This window comes from Phodopus roborovskii, unplaced genomic scaffold, assembly GCF_943737965.1.
Source record: "Phodopus roborovskii unplaced genomic scaffold, PHOROB, whole genome shotgun sequence".
NCBI classification, from domain to species: domain Eukaryota; kingdom Metazoa; phylum Chordata; class Mammalia; order Rodentia; family Cricetidae; genus Phodopus; species Phodopus roborovskii.
Window position 1 is genome coordinate 8,515,172 of NW_026125295.1, and position 18,469 is coordinate 8,533,640.

Genomic DNA, 18,469 nt, shown 5'->3' on the forward strand with positions numbered 1-18,469 from the left:
ACACACCATGCATGCATGCATACCCCAGAACCTTTCGGTAAAGAAGTCTGTGTAGTGTTCTCTCCTGGGAATTTGACCACGGAGCCCGCCTTTAATGAACACCTGTCCCCATCTCTTGAGCCATTCTCAGACTCACTGAATAGCAGCCTGTTGGGGAGAGGAGTGTCACAGGCATCAGTGATCAGTTTGAAGAGGACACAGATGACTCAAAGTAACTTTTCTCTCCCAACATGGACCTCCCTAAGCAAGCAGCTGAGTTCCGAGTTACTTTCCAGAGGGTTGCTTTCTAGTGAAGTAGAGAAACATTTATGTATGGAGTGGCAGGCTGACTTCTGTTACAGCAAGCCTGGACTAGAGCCACTAGCCAACCCTTGTATGTCCCCAGGACGTCTGGATCCCAGTGCTGAAGTGTGGAACTTGGTACTATTCCAACATGGATTAAGACTCAGCCCCACAGAGTAGATGGTAAAGGACCAGCACCAGCCCTCCCCAGCTCATGTCCAGGCTCCCCCCATCCCAGCTGTGAGACCAGAGATCTTTATCATAGTGCTTATAACTGCAACTGTCTTTAGTCACCCGAACATTCAGAGAGTTAGGTCATGGTCCAGCTCAGTGGGTGAGGAGGCCTGCCACCAAGCCTGAGCATATGAGTTCAAACCCTAGGACTCACATGGTGGAAGAAGGGAACTGACTCCACAGGCTGTCCTCTGAGCTACACACACACACACACACACACACACACACACACACACACACCCTGTGGCACGTGCATGTGCATGCACCCAAACAGACAAAACATAAGTCATATGAATGTCTTGCCTTATTTCTGGCTCAGTAAGTATGGCAGCACGACCATGACCCTCCTCCAGCCCTTCAAGCCCCATCACTTTGGTAGTAAGTGCTGGTTCAGCTGTGTTCAGAGGCAAACCTCAGTGTCGCCTTCCCTGAGTGCCAAGAAAGCAGACCTTCAGAAAACATGAAGTAAAAACATGACTACTCCAACCAGACTGGGGGCTTAGATCTGTTTCCTATTACTCTGTCTTGGCTGTGATTAAAAAATAATAATAATTTTTTAAAAAACACACCATTAGCAGACAGTGGGGTTAAAAATACACATCACAGCCTGGGATAGATCCAGCCCTGGGGTAAAGATGTGCGTTCCTCGTGTTCCTGGGAAAATGAGTGATCCTGGGCACGTCATCACTGTCACCACCACTTTTAATTTCACCCAGCAATGTTTGTCTGTTGCTGTGCTTAGCCGGGTTATTCCAGGTAAAGAATTCGAGACCGATCCTGCTGTGAGTTTATTTCCGCTTGATATTCCCTGTTAAAAGTCCCTGACCAGACTCGCCGTTCACATTGCCGGCGTCGAGCTTGCTGTCCCTCTTTTCTAAATGGATTTTGCTTGTGCTTGTAAGAGGGGAGAGATGTCAGAAGCTTCCTGCCCTCGCCTAAGTGTGAAGAGTGCTGATAAGCGGGGTGGGCCCCCCCCCCTCTCCCAGCATTGCGCCCCTCCCCCGCCCCTTGTTGACTGGTGCCCCCTCGAAGAGGCTGGCCAGTCCCAGTCCCAGAACTGTGCCGTCTCTGCAGGTGTACCTGGCAGCGGGCACCGTGTACGGGCTGGAGGGACAGCTGAGCGCGCTGGAAGACGCTGCCCGCTGCATCCACGGCAGCACAGGCGAGACGGAGCTGGCAGATCTGGAGGACCAGGTGGCTGCAGCTGCAGCACAGGTACACCACGCTGAGCAGCAGGTGAGCCCCTGCTCTGTTCAGGCGAAACAGGAAGCCCCCACTGCGTGGGCACATCTCACCCGCTCCAGCGGGCTAGCATAGAGGTGGCCGCCTATAGCAAAGGGCTCCGGCAAACCGTCTCTGTCTTTTATTTTATTTTATGTGTATTTTTTTCCTTCGTGTATGTGTGTGCACCCTGTTGTGCTTGGTTGGGAGAAGTTATTGGATCCGTTGGAACTGAAATTTTGGGTGGCTGTGAACCACCACGTGGGTGCTGGGAGTCGAAGCCCGGGTCCTCGGCAGAAGCAACAAGTGCTCTTAACCCGCGATTCATCTCTGAAGCCCCTCAAACCTTTCCTAAAATAAAAAGGTTGCTCCTCCCTCCAATAGCAGAACCTCAGTCTGGATTATGTATCTTGGATTTCCTTTAAGACCTACGCTGATGGCTGAGGAGATGGTTCAGCCAGAAGGTGCTTGCCACTAAAACCTGAGGGCCCAAGTTCGGATCCCAGCCCCCGTTATGGAAAGCCAGGCAGAGTGACAAGTGCTTGTAATCTCAGTACTGAGGAGGAGGCAGAGGTGTGAGCATCCCTGAGGTTCACTGAACAGCAAATCTAGTCATGAGCCTTGGGTTCAGTGAGAGATATTCTCTGAAAATATAAGGTGGAGAGCAATTGAGGAAGGTGGCTGATGTCAGCGCCTGGCATCGCAATACATGTGCATACGTGTATATGCCCCCCACACACGCACGCACGCGCACGCACATACACAATGCACACACGTACACACACGCATGCACACTATGCTGATCTCCTCCCATTTCATCCCATACCCCTCTCACATACTATGGGCTGCTTCCTGCCGTTTCCCCGCCATGGACTTAAAGCTACACGAGAGCCAGGCCACAGCTGTCTGGCCTAAAGGAGTAACTCCTGACGCTTAACAGAAATGAGCAGGAGCTGGAGAGAAGGCTGGGCAACGAAGCACACACCGCTTTTGCAGAGCACCTGGCTCCGTTCCCAGCTCCCACATCAGGTGCTCACAGCTGCCTAGAGCTCCAGCTCCCCGGGAGTCAGCACGCTCCTCTGGCCTCCACGGGCTTCTGCACACACGTGTGCAAACCCGCATGAAGTGCAATGTATACGAGAACAGAAAATCTTTCCAAGGGGGTAAATAAAGGGGTGAACAGATGGTGTGCACTTCTCAGGCCGGGGTGATGAGTGGAGCGGCCATACAGCTGTCTCCACCGAGCGGTTTCATCGAGTACGTTTTGAAAATGCTTTGTGGCTTTGCGAGTGTGCCCTTGTCCCTCGTGGGTCAGCGCTGGTCATGGGATAAACCGCTGACCCTAACTGGGATCTGCGGGCATTCTCTTGGGAGCCTGTACGATAGGTCTACCATCCATAGACTACTATAGACCCAAGATACATTTACTACCCATAGACAACTATAGACCCATGATAGGTCTACTACCCATAGACTACTTTAGACACTCTATAGGTCTACTACCCGTAGACAACTATAGACCCATGATAGGTCTACCACCCATGGACTACTTAGACCCATGATAGGTCTACCACCCACTGACTACTATAGGCCCACTAGGAGACATGGTAGTGTTGTCTCTAATGCCAACACTGAGGAGGATTAAGATTGGAGTTCAAATCATCCTTGGGTACAGAGAAAATTCAGGGCTAGCTTGGGCTACATGAGATGCTGGCTCAAGATTCATAAGTACAGAAAAATGTGGGAGGTCCATGTTTCTCTAGATCATGATGGGGGGGTGGAAGTGGGGGGGCAGCAGCATGGCTCAGCAGAGAAGGGCAGTAACCACACAGGCCTGGAACCTGAGTGCTCGCCCACAGGAACTCTGTGAAAACAAAGAAGGAAAGAACCGGAGAAGCAATTCCACAGAGTTGTTCTCTGGCTTACACATGTGCAATGGTATGTGTGTCCCAGATGCTCTTTATAAATACATAGTTTTTTTTTTTTTTTAAGAGAGAGACTGCAGGTGTTCAATACAGAACCCTGATATTGTTACTGCCTTTACTTTTTTGTTTGTTTGTTTTGTTTTACTTTGTTTTATTAGCTGCCCTCAAACTCACCCTGTAGACCAGGCAGGTCTTGAACTCAGAGATCTGCCTGCCTCTGCCTCCTGAGTGCTGGGATTAAAGGTGTGTACCACCAACGCCTGGTTTTGTCTTTATACTGTACGTAACCGGGCATCCTGGCCAGGTCTGAGGAGATGGCATGGTACAATTGATAAAATACTTGCCTTGCAAACATGAGGTCCTGGTTCCCATCCCCAGATCCCACATTTTAAAAATATGAAGGAAAAGGTCTGGCATGGTGGAATGTTCTTGTAATTTCCACTGTGGAGGAGTTAGGGACATACAGATCCCTGGGGCTTGCTGGCCAGCCAACCTAACTAAACTGTCTAGTCCCAAGCCATTGAGAGATGCTGTCTCATAAGACAATCGAGCCAGAGATGGCTCGTGTACTATTCCTGCCCCCTCTTCCTGCCCCCTCTTCTGCAGTGTCCCCTGAGCGAGGGTGTGGGCGGTGTGATAGAGACAGACCTCTCGTTTAGGGCGGAGCACTGCGCAGTCATCTGATCTGCACCCAGCCACTGACCCCTGCAAACAGAAGCCTCTTTGATGGGAGATGGAAGCTGTGTCAGACTGCGGGTGTACAGAGGAGTGTGTAGAAGGCAGCTTGCAGCTGCGTCCTTCTTTCCTGGGTCCTATGACCTCCCCAGCGACGGGCATTTGGCCAGGGTTACAGAACGAGGCACGAGTTCCACCTTGTGGAGCAAGCCTTAATTCCAATCAGAAAGTAGTTAGCTGCTCCCGCACCAATGTAGGTCTCCCCTTTTGAAGATTTTAATTACGTCAGCAACGCCTCCCTGAGGACCAAGGTTCCAGTACCTCTACAGACCAGACTCAACCCTTACCCTAACCTTAGCAGAAGACATCCTGGTCACTCAGACCAGGCATTCCCACAGTGCTCCAGCCCTTCAGTTTGCCCCTGCACATACTCTAGAACTGTAAAACTAGAGACAAATGTATGTGTCTCTTGTGTTTCGTCCTTTCCTTACAACACTAGATGGACCAATGATTGGTAGAAGGTGAATGAATGAATGAATGAAAGGCCAGGTGTTTCGGCACATGCCTGTGATCCCAGCACTTAGAAAGGAGGTGGAGGCAGCAGAATCAGGAGTCCACATCATCCTCGGCGACATAGCAAGTTCCAGGCCAGCCTGGGATGCATGACACTTTGTCCCAAAAAGAAAAGCAGAATCGAATGTACAAATGAACGTATGTCAAAACAGGCTTGTTCTTTGTGAGTTAATAACGTCTAACCAAGAATCTTCTTCCTTTGGGGTGCATGAAGATTTCTGACATCGAGAGCCGGATTTCAGCCCTGACCATCGCTGGCTTGAACATAGCGCCCTGTGTGCGTCTCACAAGGCGACGGGATCAGAAGCGAAGGAACCAGGTGCGTCTGTCCTTCCCTCCCCATTAAAGACTGCATGATCTGGAAAGTTCCAAGTGCAGCATCTCCAGAGCAACCCTGAAGGCTATGTTTGTTTGTAGGTGCAAACTATAGACACATCGAGGCAGCAGAGGAGGAAACTGCCCGCTCCTCCTGTGAAAGGTACGGTGCTCTTGAAACACCAAGCCTGAGGCATTGGAAGAGCTGAGGGGAGCCCTGAGTGTGAGCAAGTGTGAGGACCAGAGCCGGTGTGGCCCTCCCCAAGCACTGTTCTCCTTACTTTGAGTGTGATAGGTTGTGCATGAAAATGGATGAGTGAGCATAACTGGCTGCGAGAGTGATGGCGTATATGTCAGTGTACCCGTGTAGTGTGCGTGTGTGTGTGTGTGCGTGTGCCTGTGTGTAAGTGTGGGGGTCTGAGAGTATGAGCGTGTGAGCGTGTAGGGGCGAGTGTGTGTTTGTGAGAGTGTGTGTATGAGGGTGATATGTGTGAGTGTATGTGTGCATGTATGAATGTGGAGGTGTGTGGCCGAGTGTGGGTATGTTTGAGAGTGTGAGGGTGTAGGTGAGTGTATGTGTTGGTGTGTCTGCGGGAGAGTATATAAAGAGTGTGAGTGCATGTGTGTGTCTGTATGAGCGTATGAGAATGCGTGTGACTGTGTGTGTGCGATTGTCTTAGGGTATGTGTAAAGGCACGTGTGGGTGTGGGGTGTTCATGTGTGAACATGTCAGTGTGAATGTGTGTGACTTTGTGTGAGTGTATGTATGTATGGAGGTGTGAGTGTGGTCTGCTGGGGGTAGGGGGTGTGCAAGTAAGTCTGAGAGTGTTTGCACGTGTGGGTGTGTATGAGTGTGTGCACTGTGAGTGCATGCACTGTGAGTGCATGTGAATATGTGTGGGGTGAATGAGTGCGGTCGTGTGTGAGGGTGTGTGAGTGTGAGTTTGTGAAACTGCGTGTGCATAACTGTATAGACGAGAGTGTGTTAGTGTTGGCCACGGAGGTGTGGAGGTACCCGTGTGTGTGCGTGTGTGTGTGCGTGTGTGTGTGCGTGTGCGTGTGTGGTATGTGTGTCTGAGTGTGAGGATGGACTTGGTGTGTAACAGTGTGTGCGTAAGTGAGGGCATGGGCATAAGTGTGAATGTGTTGGTGTGTGTGTCGATGTATTCAAGAGCACTGTGTGTGTGTGTGTTAATGTGGGGGTTCTGCCAGTTTGAGTATGAGACCGTGAAAGTGAGTATGTCGGTGTGAACGAATTTCTGAGTGTTTTGAGTGTGAATCTAAGTTTGTGAATGTGACCCTCATGAGTAGGGGACTGAATGTATGTTCAAATTTATGTGTGTCTGTGTGTGAGTGTGTGTACACATGAGTGATTTATGACAGTGTGAGGGTGCGTGTGTATTTTGTGTGGGAGTATATGTGAATTTGAAATGTGTTTTGTGTATGTGTGAGTTTGCATGTAGGTGAGTGTATGAGTGTGTGTGTGTGTGTGTGTGTGTGTGTAGCTAAGGCTGGCGACCAGCAGCCCTCAATGTGCCCGTGCCTCTGCCCCGTACAGCACCAGGGTTACAAACTATTTTACGTGGGCGCTGGGATCCAGACTCGGGCACGGCAGGCTTCCTCCCGACTGAGCCATCCTTGCCTATCTTTACTTGGGGCCCCCAGAAGCAAAGCTGGGGACTTGGATGCATGTGAGGAGACTCCAGCAAGTGCTGAGGGTAGAGAGACAAAGCAGAGAAAAGCCTGAGCGGCAAGCCAGGCCGCTGTAATCAGGGTAACTTCCTGGGGATGCGAAGCCAGCATCTCGGGAACCTGGCCCTTACTATATGTCTCCTTTTTAGCTGAAAAGACTGAAGAATCTTCTGTGACCCCCATTAAAACATTCAACCGCAACTTCCTTCTACAAGGCCCCTCCATGAACAGGCTCTCAGAAAGGCAAGGTGACACCAAGGACTCGACGGTAAATGCTATCTCTGCACCTGTCGGGCCACAGGACCGTCTCTCCTGTGCCCGGCACATCACACACCAGCCCCTACATCCCTTCCTTCCATAGCTGTCCCAGCAGAGCCCCGAGAGGCAACCTTCCTTTCTGGTCTCCTGTCTCTGTTAGATTTAGGGGGAGGTGTCTCTGAAAGGTGAGGGCCACCCCGTGTGGCATTGCTGGCCTCTTTAACTTGAGTCTGTCATCTCTGCTGCGTTTCTATCTAGCTCGTTTTAGGAGCCGGCTACGATATGAGGGAAACGAACGTATGCCAGGTCTGGTGGGTGTGTAAGGGCTCTTACTTCCGTGTGGTCCATACGCATGTGAAAATGTCTGTTAGCCACGAATGCCTTTTCCTAAGTAGAGTCAGCAGCTGACTCCCCAAATGTGACAAAGGACAGGGCATAGGATAATGTCACAGACTCTGGGGGATGGCACAGCAAGGGCCAGTGGGGTATTTGCCACAAAAGCATTTGCAGCTGGGTAGGGCCGCTTATGTCTGTGACCTCATTAATATGGAGGCTAAGGCGGAGGATTGCTGCAAATTTCAAATTTGGGTGCCAGTCCGGGCTTCATGATGAGGTCCAGGTGAGCCACAGTTACATCTCAAGGCACATGGCTCATGGCTCATGGGGCGTCTTAGTTAGGTCTCTGTTGCTGTGATGAAACACCATGACCAAGAGCAGCTTAGGGAAAAGGGGTTTGTGTGGCTCACGTGTCCTGAGTCACGGTCCATTGAGAGTAACGAGAGTGGGAACCCAAGCAGGGCAGGGCGGGAGCCTGGAGGCAGGAGCTGAGGCAGAGGCCATGGAGGGAGCCGCTCACTGGCTTCCTCTGCCTGCTTTCTTAAAGAACCCAGGACCAGCAGCCTGGAATGGCCCCGCCCACAATGGGCTGGACCCTCCCCCATCAACGCTAATTAAGAAAATGCCTTACAGGTCTGCTTTTGTGAGCATCTGAATTTGTGTGTGCCTGTATGATCCTTAAGTTTAAAAAAAAAAAATCAATTCACCAATGAATACAAAAGCAAAATTTGCATTATAATGGCTTATGTATGCAATCCCAACAAGAGGGGGTCTGAAGGAAGAGGATTATAGCAAACCCAACACCAGCCTGGGCTACACAGTGAATACAAGCTCTACGAGACCCTGTCTCAGCACAGTTAACAGCATCAGTTCAGAGAACAGTGCAGTGCGCTGGAAGGGATTATCTGACCCAGGCACGCCCACAGTCCAAGCTTTGCTGACAGCAGACCCTGTGTGGAATGGCCGGAGAGATGCAAGGACTCACCCACCTGCTGCTGCATAATAGGTGCCCTCTGCCTCTCCCTTCCTCGTCGTCTACACCCCCCACCCCACCCCTGTCCAGCCCCCGGTCCACCCTGAGTACAGAAGCTCCTGGTGATAGCATAAAATGAGGTCTAGCCTTTGACCCACACGTTACAGTCTTGATTGCCACAAGGAACCTCAGTCCCTCGTTGCCTTTCCTTCACTGGTCAGCTGTGACCCCTGACCTTTCAAAGTTCAGTCATCTTGCTCCTGGTCATAACAGGTCAATGGTGGCACAGGCCTTTAGTCCCAGCAAGCAGGAGGCAGAGGCAGGTGATCTCTGAGTTCAAAGCCAGCCTGGTCTAGAGTTCCAGGACAGCCAGAGCTACACAGAGAAACCCTGTCTGGAAAAACCAAAGGGGGGGGAGGGGCGGACAGGCAGCAGGAAGAGGGCATTTTCATATTTTCATTTGACTGCAGCAGGCAAACTCGGAGCCTGTCTTGGTGGTGGGAGAGCAGTTTGCTGGGTTTGGTTGTTAAGAGCCCCCCCCCTATTTCCTTCCCAGAAGTAAATGTCAATTCCAGAACTGAGTAATGTGAGCGTTGGTTAAGATGCTTAAATATCCAACTATGCATCACAGGAAATATCTAACTACATAACAGAAAATCCGCTTCCTAAGAATCAGTTTGCAAACAGAAAACCTCAGTAAATCCTGGACGAAGAAAGTGCCCAGTCATTCCCGTGACCATGCTGCCAAACATGATGGGTTTGCCAGGTAGCTGGTGACAGTGTATCCATCTTGCTTCATCCAGGAGCCCGTTCTGGAGTCGGCTGTGATGTACTAACCACGGAACTCCACAGCCAGTGACCCACTGCCTCTGGCCGTACACGACAGTGCCTTGACCCAACAGCCATCGAGTACTGTGTGGATTTCCACTGAGGCAAGGGCCTGGGGAGGCCGCAGTGCACCGCTGCACAGGGCTGTCTTGATACCTCACCCGGAAGGAAGGCCGTCTCAGTATGCAGCTCTGAGGTCCTGCCCATTCTCTGCCTTAGGCTCCCAGGGGAATCTGAGATTGAACACCCAGACGCTGGCTTCTAGAAGTGGGGCTCTGTGTTTAAAAGATGCATTGTGCCTGTTTAATTTGTTCCTGTGCGTTGTCTTCACTATCCCTGTGTGCTTTTAATCTCTTTTTATGCCTGTCATCCGTTCATGCGATGGGAAACTGTTGGAGAGGAGGAGCTTCAGGGAAGGAAGGAAGGAAAGAAGGAAGGAAGGAAGGAAGGGAGGGAGGGAGGGAGGGAAAGGAAGGAAGAAAGGAGGTCATTACCCTTTCTTACTTTTGCTTACCATCTCCTAACAGATGCTAAGAGCAGGGTGCACTAGAAAGAAGTCTCACTGGACAATACTCAGCTACCTCCAGCTGAGTTCCCAGTACCCGCCCAATCTCCATCTCTACCCTTCCTGTTGCTTGGCAATCAACCACAGAATGAAAAGCTCTAATCCACCCATGCCATGCCCAGGTCTCTTTCAAACCATGTCTCATTTCGAATTTCGGGTTCTTGCATGAATTTACTCAGGGGGAGAGGAGCCTAAGGAAAGTCATTATTAGTCTAGCTTTCAGGACACTGTTCAGAGTCAGTGTGAAGTGGCTTGGTCATGACTGACATTAAAATGAAATTTGGGTAACTGAACTATTGCAAAACAGAACTACACAAGAAAAGTGTCCCATTCTCCAAAATGTCATTTCCCACTGGATTCAGCAAGATTCAGATACAACAGCAGGGACAACTCGAGAGGTGACCCTGGCTCCACATCCACGTCTGTTTCAGGGGAGAGGCTGGCCTAAATGCATGAGTATCTGAAGTGTATGTATGCACACAAATGGAGCTGCACTCCCCCCCCCCCCCCCGAACTCACTGGTACAGTACTTGCAGCCTGTTTTTAATGTTGACTTCTAGGATATTCTGAATCACGGAGTTACTGTGCGGTCGGGGGCAAAGGCAGGGTGCAAGTCAGTAAGCAGGTGAGTGACCATTAATTAGGTGCTGGCTCTGCAGGACACAATGTTCTGAGTTTGGTCTGGGGTCCCCTTCCAGCAGGCCTATGGGTTTTCCAGAATCCACAACCAAAGGTCAGACCACCAAACTTGCTGAAGCCATACGTATGAGCTGCTTCTAACTGAAATGCCCCCCCCCCCCGCAAAAGTCCAGCTGTTTTCACTTCCGTATTCTCGTGTGCATCTCTAGGCTTGATTTAACTGCCTTCCCTTCTCTGTGTGAGTGCCATCGCTGCTGATAAGGGTCCTCCTCATATTTCCATAATGCTGCTGTCACCCCAGAGAAAGGACCCCATGGAAATAGTAAACCTTTGGCATTTTATCGTGTGGGTGTGGTTCACACTGAAACAAAGTTGAAAAAAAAAAAACACAACAACAAAAAGATCTGACTTCCAAATAGAATGTTTTCCTTAGGAGGCATGAGACTGCCTTTGTGCTAACAGTGTTAAAATACTCAGTTTTATTTTGAAAAAAAGTGTGTACTCTGTAAGCCTTGCAAAAAAAAGTAATAATGAAGAAAAAGCCTGTTCGATGGCATCTGAACTTTTATAAAGGCTTCCTTGTGCCAAATAAGTACAAAGATTTAATTTACTATTTAAACCATAAACATGCTATAGTTCCAGAAAATTATTTTGTCATCCAGTGATTTTGATCTTTAGTGTCAATATTTATATTTAGATTAATTTTTATAAATGAAATATTTTGATGGTCTAAGAAAATGAGGACAAAGAGGATACTATCTCTGATGGCTTCTTGGGGTAATGCCTTCATGTCTCACACACTCGGCCAAGAATCACTGTCAAAAGAAATGACCACGACCGAGCAGTAAAAGTCACTTATGAAAATTATCTGTGTGTGTGATTTTTATTCATTCATTTCCTTATTTTGGTTAGAAGAGTCTAGGAGTCTGTGTCACTGCCTGCCTGCCTTCTAGTTTTACTACACGTGACTGTCTGACCAAGTTGGTTCTCCCTCCTTAGTTCAAACAAAGCATTTTCCCAGTGCTGGGATTAAAGGTGTGCACCTGCACATTACAATGTGCACCTGCACATCAAAGGCTGCACCTGCACTTACAGGTGTGCACCTGCACATTGGCTTTGTACTTTTCTTTCTTTCCTCCTTTTTTTTTTTTTTTTTTTTTTTTTTTTTGAGGTCTGTATGTCTGCCTGCATGCAAGAAAAGGGTGCCAGATCTCATCACAGATGACTGTGAGCCACCATGTGGTTGCTGAGAATTGAACTCAGGACCTCTAGAAGAGTAGCCAGTGTTCTTAGCCGCTAAGCCATCTCTGTGGCCCCAGACTTTTGCTTTTCTTACTTGGATGTTGGGGATCTGAACTCAGATCCTCACACTTGCACAAGTATTTTGCTGACACAACCACTTCCCTAGCCCAAGTAGACACTTTGACTAATGCAACTAGGTTGTGCTACTTGTAGCAAGGATACTGCCCAGCAACATACATTATAGCAGGGAAACTGCCAAATATAATACATTGTAGCAGGAAACTGCCCAGCAGCATACATTGTAGCAAGGAAACTGTTAAGTAGTATACCTTGTAGCAGGAAACTGCCCAGCAGCATACATTGTAGCAAGGAAACTGTTAAGTAGTATACATTGTAGCAGGAAAATGCCCAGCAGCATACATTGTAGCAAGGAAACTGTTACGCAGCATACATTGTAGCAGGGATCAATTCATACACTGTACAGGGTGACACCCACAGCAAAGACTCCTCCAGCTGTTCTTTTCTCAGTGCTGAGGATAAGAACCCTGAGTTGGTTAGACACTATGGATAGGTACTTCCCCAGTGTTTTGGGTTGGGTTTCTATTGCTGTGAAGAGACACAATGACCACAGCAACTCTTACAAAGGAAAAACATCTAATTGGATGTTGCAACTTCAGAGGTGTAGTTCATTATCATCATGTTCGACATGGTGGAGTGCAGGCAGATGTGGTGCTGGAGAAGTAGCTGACAGGCAACAGGACGTGATCTGGAACACTGGGCCTGGCATGAACATATATGAGACCTCAAAGCCCACCCTCCACAGTGTCACACTTCCTCCAACAAGGGCACACCTATTGCAATAAAGCCACACCTCCCAACAGTGCCCCTTCCTGTAACCTTATGGCACCAATTATCTTCAAACCATCATACCCACCCTTTCGCAGAGGAGGTTGCGATACCCTGGTATGCCCAGAATACCCAAGCCAGACACTGGCTCCTGCATCCACAAATGGGAATAGAAATCCTCTATTAGTCTGGAATAAACAAGTGTATGGAAATACAAAAGCCAACAGACTTGTTAATCTAAGGTCCATGGAGCACTGCTGTAATATAGCCGTTTCCTCGAGGTTGAACCTTCTTGGGAGGAGCAGAAGTCTTTGTGACTCTGAAAATATGCTAGGCTCACAAGGCTCCTCTAGGGACACGAGAATCTAAAGCTGTTGTTGGGAGAGAGGAGACCCTTCTGTGGAGCTGCCTGTAAGGGGGGCAGAGGACAGAAGATGCAGGTTTCTCAGTGGCCATCCATGATGGGGTGGCTCTTCCATGAGGCACCTGCTTTGAGTCAACCATGCTTCTATAAGTAACCCCTCACCCACTTCCCAATAAACTCAGTCACCAAGCTGGATTTGGGTGACATTGTGTCTTGGGTCTGTCATCACCTTATCTGAGAAAAAATCATGCAGTAGACACCTTCACATGTGCTTGACATCACCTGGGTGCTTGTCCAAACTGGCCCAACCCTGATGCTAATTTACATCTCAAACAGCATCCCAGTGTGGTGCTTGAAGCATTTATCTAATTATCCTTTAGCAATAAAAAAAAACAGGTGTCAGAAAAGCCACCTGTGACCTCCTCTATTGAGATCCTCTCTCAGCCCTAAACTTCTGTCTCCTATCTGTCCTCAGTCCTATGGTTAATTTTGGCCAGCTTGTGGCTAGCTCTGCCCTCTGACTCAAAGCAAACTTTATTGTCAGAATTTGATCAACATATCACACAACAGAATCCCTGGACAATGCTTGTATTGAAGCATTGATGGAGGAAGAGAAGGAAGGGGTCCAGATGACTTCAGAAGCCTCGCCTTCACCTGGGACATAACTGCTCCACTGGAAACAATGAGAGAATAGGAACGGCTTCCTGTGGGTGAGGACCATTCACCCCAGCCTCCTTTCACACAGGGAAACTGATGGCCAGAGAAGCTAGAAAACCAAGGAGCTGAGATTTCAACGATGCTTAGGCAAACAGCCCTTTTGTCCCTGAACCTGACCGCACTGCTAAGCAAAGAGACAGACTGTGTGCTGTAAGATGAAATAAACCCTTTCCCCACAAAGTTGATTTTGGTCGTGGTGTTTATCACAGCAACAAAGGCAAACTAGGACACACTGTTTCAGAATGTCAGGTTGGGACTCCCTAGCCCAATCTATCAAGTTAGAACACACACGTACACATGTACACACATACACTCACACACACATAAACACATTCACTCACACACACATACACATGTACACACATACCCACACACATACACACACACTCACACACTCCAACCTGAGATACTCCTCTCAGGAGACAGAATGGTGAACATCTGTATCACTAAGAAAAACATGCCTCTTCTTGTTTTCTGGGTTATTCGGACGCAACATATATTTTTCTCCTGAAAAAAATAAGTGCTTTATTTGCCATGACAACTGTGACCCAGAGGTCAGAGCATCTAGAAGGTTCCAGAAGTCTCTAGTCCCTAATCAAACTTTTGCTGTACTGTGGTTGGTCAGCTTACCTGTAAGGTCACATTCTAAGTGACTTCCTTATGCTGCTGGGATCTTACAGGAAATAATTCACAAGAAACACTTTAGCAGGAGCCTGGTAACCATAGCTACTAGAAACTTAGGCCAACCCCTTCCCATTTCCTCTTTGAATAAGAAAATCTATCAAGAATCAGTGTCCTGGCCTAAACAACACAAATACCCAAACTTGATTTCACAGCTCTTGGTGGGAGAGAATTCTGTTGTGCAAAGGTTTCCCCTCCAGGCCCTAACTCTAGTAGGTATGACTCTCTGCCATATTGAAGTTGGGCTTGACGAGGTGACTTGCCTTGTGATGGAAGGACAAACTTCTCCATCCCTTGTGTACGAGACTTGTTTGGGCTAATCGGATGTTCTAGTTTGTTTTCTCTTACTGTGATAATCACTAAAGCCAGAAGTAACCTGGAGAAGGAAGGGTCTGTTTGGCTCACAGATCACGGTGACTACTCTCTGAAAATGCTATGTGGTGGCTTGAATAGGAAAGGCTCCCATAGACTCCTGTTTGAACGCTTGGCCTTAGGGAGTGGCACTATTAGGAGGTGTGGCCTTGTTGGAGTGGGTGGGGCTTTGTTGGAGGAAGTGCATTTGAGGTCTCAGCTGCTCAAGCCAGGTCTAGTGTGACATTCACCTCCTGCTGCCTGCTGACCCGGGCATAGAACTCTTGGCTCCTTCTCCAGCACCATGTCTGTCCACCATGATGATAATGGACTGAACCTCCGAAACGGTAAGCGAGTCCCACTTGAATGTTTTCCTTTGTAAGAATTGCTGCGATCATGCTCTCTCTTTACAGCAATAGAACCATAACTGAGACACACCAAGGTTGGAGTGTGGCATGTCAAGCAGTATGATTGTGGTATTAGCCACATTATCTTAAAACGTGGTTTATCAACATATTTACCCCTGTGTGAAGGGTAAAATAAGATTAGTGAATACAAAAAGCAAAGCCGTTGTGGTGGTTAATATTGATTCTGTAGGATTTAGAATTGCCCAAGACAAACTTCTGGACATGTCTGATAGTTAAGTCTCTGGAATGGTCTGGTCAGGTAAGGACGCGAATCTAACAGTGGTACCACCATCTAGTAGGCTGAGGTCCTGGACAGAATAAAAAGAACAAAGTGAGACACGTGGTGGTGGTACATGTCTTTAGAACCAGCCCTCAGGAGGCAGAGGCAGGTGGATCTCTGTGAGTTGGAGGCCAGCCTGGTCTACAGAGTGAGTTCAGGGCTGGCTCCAAAGCCACAGAGAAATGCTGTCTCAGAAAAAAAAAAAAAAAGGAGAAAGTGAGTTTCTCTCTTTCTCTCACTGTCTCTATATCCCTTCCTCTCTCTCTCTCTCTCTCTGTCTCCCTTCCTTTCTCTGTCTCCCTTTCTCTCTCTCTGTCTCTCTCTTTCTCTCTCTCTGCTTCATGCCTATGGGCACAATTTGATCAGTGACCCCTGCTCCTGCCACTTTGCCTTCACCGTCATGATGAACTGGACCCTCAAACTATGAGCTGAAGTAAACGCCTCTTTCTCTGAGTTTCTCTTGTCACCACGGTTGAGAAAGGTCACTAAGAGGGCCGTACATCAGTATGAAGAAGCCCATTGCGCTCTTAGGTTTTGACATTTTACAACTCTCCCTCTCCGTTTCCATTCTGTGTGTGTTGATCTTTCACAGAGTCTTTTGTCGTTGTGATTTTTGATAAGTCACCGTGTGCTGGAGCATTTGGTCCCTTTAAAAATAACTCTCCCTGACAGCCGCTCTGTTTTCTCCCAGGGGAAGTGTTTCCCGTACAAAATTTGCATTTTGCAGAGCAGTTGGCCGTGTGAGCCTTATATGTGTCAGTGACTGAGCTGGGATTTGAACAAAGCACAGGTAAACAGGACTGACTTTCCAGGGGGTTGGAAAACGTGAGCATCCACATCACGCTTTGTGGGGGTGATCGAAAGGGTCCAGTTTGGTGGGACTTAAGTCTTTAAATACAAGGAAAGAAATGTGTTTCCTACCAGATTCCGCCATGTCTGGTAAAGATGCAATGCTGGCACCATCTCCTCTGCGGATGCCACCTGGGCATTCATCATCTTGGTGCCCGCAGGTTATCGAACTGTCTGGAGATGAGGGAGTCAGTCCCCCTTTTAGATTTGAAGCATCAGGATTCTGCTCTCCTGGCCTCCACCCCGACCTTGATGGCAGGGTAAATGGACTTTTTGGCTAATGCTGAAGGTGCACATCTAACTGTGGTTGGAGCGGGTGCCCCAAACACTTGGGACACGAGGCAGGGCACCATAGCATATTTTCAGGTGACTTCCAGCAGGACCCCCTTCACCCACCGAGGGCCACAAACCGAGGAAGGGGCTTTCTCGACTCCGCATCCCCTCAACGTACTTTCAGTCCTGAAATGACTTGATGCTACCTTGACAATCCCTATTTGTCTTGTTGTTTGCTTTGTTTTAAAACAGTCTCTCTGTGTGGCTCTTTCTATGTAGACCAGGCTGGCCTTGAACTCACAGAGATCGCCCGCCTCTGCATCCTGATTGCTGGGACTAAAGGTGTGCGCCACCACACGTAGCTCCTCCTTATCTTTTATAGATGTCACCTCCCCTGCAGTGGTCCCCAAACCCTTCCTGGCTTGGGAGACTCCACGAGTAAGGCCAGTGATTGGGTATGAGGGCTCCAAGCCACTCAAAATCCAGATCCAAATCTGCTGTGGTTGAAGCCCAAGTTCCACTTCCTCTGGAGTGCTGGGCCTTTCCAGAAGCCTGTAGATCTGCACCGATGTGCAGTAGTTTCTAGTCCACTCCTCTCTATGGCGGCGGGAAATGCCAACATTTCATAACTCGACGGAAAGGCATCAAAGAAAACTGTTCCTGTCAGTGGCGGTGACCCCACCGAGGGGAAGGAAGATCACTGCACCTTGGGCAGCATAAAAGGGAGGTATGCACTGTGCTTCTCAATCTGTTCTTCCTACTGTAACAAAGCTCGGTAGTCTCCAGTAGCTGGAGCGATTTTGGAAGGTTGTAGGAGCTTTGGAAGGTGGAGTCTAGCTGGAGGAAGGCGATCCCCTAAGGCAGATCCTTGGGTAGATGCCTCGTCCCTTGCTTTTTCTCCCTCACCATAAAATGGCAGATCTTCTCCCCCACACATCTAGCACCATGATGCCCAAGCACATGGTGCCAAGCAAACATGGATAAAGTCTCTGAAACCGTGGGCCGAATAGGTTTTGTCAGTCACAGCAACACAAACGTAACTAACACAAGAGGGAAAATGAGGGTTTTGTTAGATACGGTATTAAAAAAAAAAAAAATGAAGTGGGAAATATGCTCAGATGTCTGGTGAGTACCACCGAGAACGCAGCTGTTCTATCTGCCGCTGGGTCTACACACTGGGAGAAAGAGGTTGCATGAGAGAGCTCTGCATTGAAGATCCAGGATGGAACTAAAGATTATACACAGCTGAGGTCAGTGAACGGGAAAAAGGCTGAGCGCCTGGGCCCATGGGTGAGAGCGTGAAGGGGAGACTCCCTCACAGGCTCAACACTACATCCCCCATTGGTGGGGCTGTTTGGGGAGGTGGCAGAGCCTTGCTGGAGGAAGCGCATCACAGGGCGAGGCCTTTGGGAGTTCAAAGCCTCACTCCCTACAGTGTGCCCTTGGCTTCATATTTGCCTCTGAAGATGTGATCACCCAGCTTCCTGCTCAGTCTCCCTGCCAACATTCCTCCCCACCGCGATGGACTCTCTCTCTGGAAATGTAAGTCAAAAAAGCCCTTCTCTCTATAAGTTGCCTTTGTCATGGCGTTTTAGCACAGAACAGGGGAGCAGCTATTAAACCATGCCACTGTATAAGCAGAGAGAGAGAGCAGGCAGGAGAGTGGATGGATAATAAAAGGAGAAGAGACTTGAGAAATGAAGGGGACGGTGACTGCTAGTATAAATAATGGAGACACCAAGGAGCTGGTGATGTGACCATTCATTGCACTAGTCAGGACAGGAGTAGATGCAAGCTTGAAAGAATCCATGGGAGACCAACAGGGGACCACGGGGACCGATCCTGGGACATCCTGATATATGCACCCGTGCACACATTATAACAAGCCTGTGTCCTGTATCCGAAAGCCACATCTCTGGGTTGTCCTGTTGGCTTGTGTGTTC

General features: G+C 48.8%; 1 protein-coding gene across 1 annotated transcript in view; it reads left to right on the forward strand.

Moving 5' to 3' along the window:
• Myrip (myosin VIIA and Rab interacting protein) overlaps positions 1 to 9,692 on the forward strand; it is a 140,198-nt gene extending 130,506 nt beyond the window's left edge. Inside the window, exons 12-16 of the mRNA XM_051202478.1 lie at positions 1,591 to 1,752; positions 5,125 to 5,229; positions 5,328 to 5,388; positions 7,067 to 7,185; positions 9,288 to 9,692. Coding sequence (XP_051058435.1) covers positions 1,591 to 1,752; positions 5,125 to 5,229; positions 5,328 to 5,388; positions 7,067 to 7,185; positions 9,288 to 9,320 — 480 coding nt within the window. The 3' untranslated portion in view covers positions 9,321 to 9,692. The remainder of the gene's footprint in view (positions 1 to 1,590; positions 1,753 to 5,124; positions 5,230 to 5,327; positions 5,389 to 7,066; positions 7,186 to 9,287) is intronic.
• Positions 9,693 to 18,469: the final 8,777 nt, after the last annotated feature.